Genomic DNA, 7,270 nt, shown 5'->3' with positions numbered 1-7,270 from the left:
AAAATTCATCTTGATTCAGTCTTGATCACTAACTAAACAGACCTGGTTAACTTTAGTTAACCGCGTTTTATTTTGGGATACTGTGTTACTCAAAATTCTGTTGCTCTCCGAGGCTAGGCTAATCGTGCTAACCCCAGGCTAACACCAGGCTAACACTGAATAATCTTTGCCTTTCGATGGCAGTTCTGCGTCGTTGAAGTTCCACACTAGAGGTCAGTAAAACTACAACATAAACAACCAGATCTGAGAAAATCAGAATTGATCAACAGACAGTCGAAGGTCTGTTGTCTATTCAACACAGATCTACGTTCAACCCCCTGGTGTTTTTTCTTTTATAGGGCAATAAAAAAAAGTCCCGAACAAAACGAGTCAGACTGGCTTCAAATCAGGAACGAAGTTTTTCAAGGTCATTAACTCATTTCCAGCCTGTCAGCCAATCAGAAGCTCCGACTACAACTGCATTTTGATGCAGATCTCATTCCACACACTGAGGTCTAGTTTAATGATCTCCTGTTAATTAATGACATAATTAGCAGCCAGTGATCTGACAGACATCTTTAATCTCATCATCGTGATATTAACATCAGGTGAATGAATTCAAAAGGTCAGAAATAATTGTTCTGTTGTTCTGAAGAAGCCACTTAAATCATAAACCAATTACAAAAAAAACCATCACCTGCCACAGTCACTGGCAGGAATGTAGCCGTTAACTTGGACGGAGCTACTGTTGACTCGTGACTCGTCAGTCCCACAGCGACTGCTGGTGTTTCTCAGGTTTTTGTTTAGGATTAAGTCACTGGAACTGGGTCGCCCCACAGGGGGCGGTCTTTCTCTGGGTCGCCCCACAGAGGGGGGGGGCTCCTCTCTGGGTCCCCCCCCGGTTCGTACCACACAGATCCTCAGGTCCACCGCCCCGAAAACACAGCAACTGTAAATAAGCTTCTCCGTCTTTATCTCTCGGCCCCAACATATGTTCCTAACATTCAGCCTCTACCTCTCTCTCTCTCTCTCTCTCTCTCTCTCCTGCCTCCGTTCCAGGACCAGAGGTTCGTCAGAGCGTGAAGGCTAGCTGTCAGTCCAGATCATATTCAGTTGTTGGGCACACTGTTTCTCTGTGTGTGTGTGTGTGTGTGTAGTGGCCTAAATGCTGTAAAACAAATGATGTCACTGTAACCACACACACACGCACACACACGCACACATGCATGTGTTTCTGCATCGTTCCTGACTCTTTGTACGTCCTGAAACTGAAGCTGATCAGTCAGCTAAAAACATAAACAGAAGTGCACACACACACACACACACACACACACACAGCTGACACAGTTCACTGCCATCCTAACACCCAAATCTCTTCCTGTTTTCAGAACTGATGTTCATACATGACCCGTCGTAACCTTTACGGTCTGCCTCCTGCCTCACTCTGTGTATGTGTGTGTGTCTTTTAGAACCCATCTATTGGTCAGTGAGCACATTATTTGTCTTTATCCTTCACGCCTGAAATAACAAAAAAAACAAAAAAAATCCGATGACATAGAACCAAATGTTCTAGAGTTTTTCTGAACCTGAATCCAGGAACTGCCTTCAATAATTCACCAAACACATCCATAAAACATTGAGAGCAGTAACAGAATTTTTTTTTCTCTCACATTTGTGCATGTCTTACATAAGCTGAGAGCAGAACAGACATCAGATCAGGTGATCAGTGCAGCGGAAACTGAAAGCACGTTGAGGCAGAGTTCAGCAGAGTGAGTGTGGAGAACCGTCGGAGGCTGCCTCGCCACAGGGCTGCGGTGGCGGCGGGATTCTCACAGCACCACATCACTTCCTGGGCCCTTCGCACGCAATGTGGCACAACGTCGCGTCACTAACGTGCACGCCGGAGCGTGCGTTGTCTCTTCGTGTTTCGATGGCAAATATATAATAAATATAAAGATTTTCCTAACGTTCTGAAACAAACTGAATAAAAATGATTTTTCTCTAGTGTTATTTATCCTCACGGGTAAAAACTCAAAATGACAAATCCTGAGCAGAATAATTAATTAGATTATTAATTAAATTGTTATAAGTGTGTGAGAAGCACAGAGCATTGTGGCTGTTGGTGGATTATATTAAGATAATCTTCTATCTGAGCACAATCTTAGAAATATATATATTTTATGCAACTGAAACTATTAACAACAAGGTAAAATACATTTAAAAATCATATTATTTTAAAATATTCAAAAATATAATTTCTAATAAAATACATTTGAGCCTGTTAAAAGTATTGGTTTGAACGCTGCTAAAAGAAAATATCAATTTTTTTACCCCCAGCAAGTCGGCTTTTGTGTAATGCCGCCCTCCAGTGGTTGTAACTGGTAACTGCACACGGTGAGTATAGGTAGAAAAGATGACTAAACGGGTTTAAAGACCTGAACACTGTTGGTTAAACGTTTTAATGTCTGTTTTAATCGTAATAATTAGATTAGAAGTATATATATATAATATTATTTTATTCTATTTTATTTCTCTTCTCCTGATGATGAGACGGAAGTGATTTGTCACAGTTCAGATAAGGAAGGTTGGAAGTTAATAAACACCAAATCACTTGTAACCCGAATCCTTAATAAGTTATCTATTTTTTCCTGGTCATTCCTTAGTAGTGAGTGAAGATGAGAGTTTGAGTCAAAGACTTCAGCCGTTAAACCAGGAGCTGAAATAATAACCCGCTCATTCACAGCCGTCCTGAATCTTCCTTTCTAATTCTGGCCTCTTGTCCACTGACACACTTGTGTATTTTTGGACCGCACTCTTCACGACTCATGACCTCAAGTCACCCGTCATAATGACTATGTCTTGAACCATGATGCTCCAAAAATGTCCCACAAATTATTAATGGATAAACACCTGAGAATTTAAATCACGTTTTCTTTTAACTGGAGCTAAAACACTTGGATTTAATCCCCTGACAGTAAATATATATGTGTGTGTATATATGTATATATATGTGTATGTACATATATTTCAACTAGAGGCATGAGAAGAAAACAACTTATATAATAATTTTCATTATGCTAATTTAGCACGCTGTTGCGAGCAGAAGTGGGAAATACCACGCTGACACGGCCGCGCTCAGCCAATCACATGTGAGCCAGTTCACCGTGTGAGCCAATCACAGCGAGGCAAGGTTACAATCCCCATTCCTTTACAGCCGCAAATAGAAATGACACAGGCTCCTTATAATGTCAGCACGCACGCACACGCACGCACGCACACACACACACACACACACGACTGCTCTCTGACTTCATCCCTTCACTGAGTCGTGATGAAGCTGAAACCTGAGGAGCTCAGTGTTTACACTGCTGCTCTACGTGTCCAGAGAGGAGCAGCTGCTGCGTCCTCCTGTGGACGATGTCAAAATGTCCACACGCTAACAGAGACACAGCACCACAGTCTGTGGACCACGTCAGAGATGAGTCCAGATGAGCAACAGACATTATCACTGTTTTCACTGTTTTCACGATCAGAGAAAAAACCCAATAACGATTCCAACCAATATTACATTATTATGAAAATATCGGCCGATATTATTGGCCGATATTATCGGACGTCCCCACAAGCACCAATAACGATTCCAACCTATATTACATTATTATGAAAATGTCGATATTATTAGCCGATATTATCGGACGTCCCCACAAGCTCTGCGTCCTATACGAGGTCCTGCCCCCCATTTTTGGGACCATTAATCTCCCTGAACTTCCTCCATGATCGACTGGTAGATCAGGATCAGGATCAGGATCAGGATCAGGATCAGGATCAGGATCAGACCTAAAGTTTTAACGACAAACGTTAGAAATTGAAGGTATGAAGGAATTCAAGGCTGATGTTTGACCACAGGACGTCGTGACTCATGGCTTCATCTGATTGGTCTGTTGTCTTATAAGTTTGAACTTATAACTCCCCTGTTTTTAGGTTCTGGAAAATATTCTTCCTGTAGAACCAACAGGAGCTGTGGTTTCATCTGTAAATGATGATAAAATCATCGTGTTTATTGTTTTTTTTTTAGGTTTCTTTACCACAAAGACTTCCTTGAAACAGTTGAGTTATTTTCATGAGCTCATGGTTTAAATTTCGTTCTGACGACGTTCTCAGGAGGAACGTTCCTAACCTGACTTCATGCTCCGTGTATTCAGGTTCACAGGAGACGTCCAGTCAACAGGGAGGAATAAACAACAAGACATGTTAATGTGTGTGTGTGTGTGTGGACGCTCACACACACACACACACACAGAGACGGAGGGTGACCATGAGCTGTCTTTAGCCTCTTGATGAGTTGCAGGGTATTCCTGACCTCGCTGGCACATGCTAACAAACGGCTGTGAGCTCACTGGGTTTAAATAACACAGGGAGGGGGGTCGGGGGGCGGGGGCCGGGGCAGAGCAGCTGGGGTATTTAAGGGAGGGTGTGGCGTCTGATGTCTCAAACTTGTGAGAAGAGAAAACTAAGGACGTTGTGTCTTCACCAGAACCCGGACTGAGACGACGCAGGATAAGAGACCGGAACAACGTGGGACACTGACATGATGTCACAGCACGCCGCCTTCACCAGTCTGTTCGCCGACGACCCCTTCTTCAGCCAGGACCGGCTGCTGTGGCCCCTCAATCTCGGGCCCCTGTCCTCCCTGCAGCAGGATTTCTTCAACCGCAGGTCCAAACTGGCCGACAGCCTCCTGAGAGAGCTCCACGACGAGCAGCCCCTCCTCACCCTCCGCCCGCTGCCCCTGCTCTCCTCCACCCTGACGGGGTATGTACACTGAGCTGACATTCATGACATTCACACGGATCTCCTGGTGTTGTTGTGATTTCTGGAACCTTCCAGGATGTTTGGTGTTTGTCTGTCACTGTGATCTGATCCAAACCCTGATTCTGTTCCAGACTAACGGCTGGTGAAGAGCAGCAGAGGGAAACCCCCGGCACGGAGCTGCAGAAGCCCACCCAGCAGACCACCGAGAACAACGGCGACCTCCTGGTGACGCTGGACGCTCGCGGTTATGCCCCCAGCGACATCACCGTCAAAGTGGAGGGTCGCAGCCTGGCCGTGGTGGTGATGAAGCAGGCGGCCGCGGAGGAGAGTGAGACCTGCTCCTCCTCCTCCACCCGCGCCGCCTTCTGCTCCTCTGCCTCGTCTAAGACGGGCTTCGTCCAGAAGATCGACCTCCCCCCTCACCTGGATCTTTCCGGCCTCAGCTGTAAACTGATGGATGACGGACAGCTGCGGATCCACGCCCCCGTGGCCAAGCCGGCGATCAAGGGGGAGGAGCAGGAGGCACCGGTGAGGTTCAGGTCATCACTGGAGTTTCCCATCAAGAAAGAGAAGACGGAGGAGCACACAGACTGAACACACACACAGACCCCCCCACAGCCACACACTCACTGTGTGAATGAAAACACAGACCTCCACTGAAAGACTGTCGACGAGTGACGTTTACATTTACTTAAGAAAGTCAGTATGTTTTTGTAATTAGCTTTGATTTGTATAAAATTGTGAAAGTAAATAAAGAATGTTCCATTTTCAGAAACAAGTGCTATTTTACTTTTCTATTGTTATAAACTGTTTCTACCACAAGATGGTGCTAGAGGTTAGAGTGGGAGAAGGGAGAACAGTCTCAACAACATTCAGTCAATGAGTTCCAACGAACTGCACTGTTAAAGAAATGTTGACGTACAGACACGTCATGTGACGTCACTTACGTGAAGTGACTCAGGGAAAGTAGGTCTGTGACTGATGCTCATTACACTGATGAAGGTGTAACAATTAGCACCGGAACTTTGAGTGAGTCTAATGATGTTTGTGAATGACGCGCCAACATGTAATGTCTCCACAGGCTCAGCAGGGGGCGTTAATGAGCGTGGGTTTCATGAGTGTGAGACTCATGTCTTTATTCACGTTCATCTGTGTGAATATACCTGTGTAAGAGATGTTTTCTGGGATTAAATCAGGAAGTTAGGAATAAAAGAAGTGAAGGAAGGAGTTCAAGACCTGAAGATGATGATGATGAAGAAGATAATGATGAAGATGATGAAGATATGATGGTGATGATGATGAAGATGATGACGTGATGATGATGATGATGAAGATGATGACGTGATGATCCCCTGGCATCACCATGATGACTTCTGCCCCAACAGGACGGACACACACACACACACACACACACACACACACACCTTCGCCATAAACGACTGCGTATTTTCCGTGGCGACAGTTATGCGGTCATAACGATGATGGATTCCCACGGCCTGTGTGGTGGTAAACTCTGTTTCCGTGTGAAACACGTTTCCTCGGAGGAGGCGGCTGTTTACACCTACGGCCAGTTGACTGTGACCACAGTAAAGTCTCATTCCCTCTAATCTGATTTGTGCTCCTGCGTCCTTCAGTCCACGTCCATTCTGCTGTTCCTGGCCCACAGCATCACCCGCAGGACGGATGGAGACTGCAGCGAGCCACAGTCCACACGTTTGACCTGACGTTCAGAACCATCAACACCTCAAACATCTGCGCCCTCTTTGTCAGAGACACGTGAGAGTAGATTTGGTCGTAACACTTTAGCTCCGGGTGTTTCTTAAATGAGTTTAAATGTTTCTCTGACTTCAATCAAGAGAAAAAACATCATCACAACGGGTGTCACACACACACACACACACGCGCGGGCGGGCGCTCTTCTACAGCTGGCCCCCACCTGATTGATGACATAAATAAACTTTATATCTGTTCGTGTCACCTGAAGGGTTAGCAAAGATCATGAGACGTTAGTACAGACTGATCCAGGATCCATCATCAGACACAACTCTGTCACACAGTCCAACACCTCGAGGTTCAGTTTTTAACACAACATTTAGTGGACCGGATTAGGAAACCCAGCGAGCCACATCTGGCCCACGGGCCGTAGTTTATCCTTGTCTTTTCTGTGAGTACCACACAGAAAACCCAAGCAGCTACACACAAACAGACGGGTATTGAACAAGAGTACTGACCACTGCTGCCACCAGGTGGCCAGAAAAAAAATAATGGAAATGACTTAATAAAAAAAAAAAAGGTACAAAGTTTAATGTGCACAAAAACACCAGACTCTGCAGTGAAATGACTAATGAAGTCCATGACAACAGGAACAGGAAATAGGTCATCATCAACAAGTCAACACGACTGTGACCCAGTTTCTAACCTTTAACAGGTGTATTCAGATCAAGGTGTTAAAATGTGTCACCGAGAAGGGACGGCACCT

The 7,270-nt window shown here is 45.1% G+C and overlaps 1 protein-coding gene across 1 annotated transcript; it reads left to right on the top strand.

The window, feature by feature from the left end:
* Positions 1–4,411: 4,411 nt before the first annotated feature.
* hspb9 (heat shock protein, alpha-crystallin-related, 9) lies at positions 4,412–5,574 on the top strand. The gene is made up of 2 exons (XM_008330613.3): positions 4,412–4,791; positions 4,923–5,574. Exons 1-2 carry the CDS (start codon positions 4,568–4,570, stop codon positions 5,383–5,385), a joined length of 687 nt encoding a protein of 228 aa, XP_008328835.1. The 5' UTR covers positions 4,412–4,567; the 3' UTR covers positions 5,386–5,574.
* The last annotated feature ends 1,696 nt before the right edge of the window (positions 5,575–7,270 follow it).

This window comes from Cynoglossus semilaevis, chromosome 17 (genome assembly GCF_000523025.1).
Source record: "Cynoglossus semilaevis isolate Cse_v1.0 chromosome 17, Cse_v1.0, whole genome shotgun sequence".
Lineage (NCBI taxonomy): Eukaryota > Metazoa > Chordata > Actinopteri > Pleuronectiformes > Cynoglossidae > Cynoglossus > Cynoglossus semilaevis.
Note: the sequence above shows the minus strand (reverse complement) of the source record. Positions and strands in the feature narration are given on the sequence as shown.

Excerpts from the sequence above, each read along its gene's own strand:
- hspb9 (XM_008330613.3), top strand. The coding sequence starts at position 4,568 with ATGATGTCACAGCACGCCGCCTTCACCAGTCTGTTCGCCGACGACCCC. Across the intron at positions 4,792-4,922 it reads CTCTCCTCCACCCTGACGGG|ACTAACGGCTGGTGAAGAGC; the intron begins GTATGTACACTG and ends ATTCTGTTCCAG.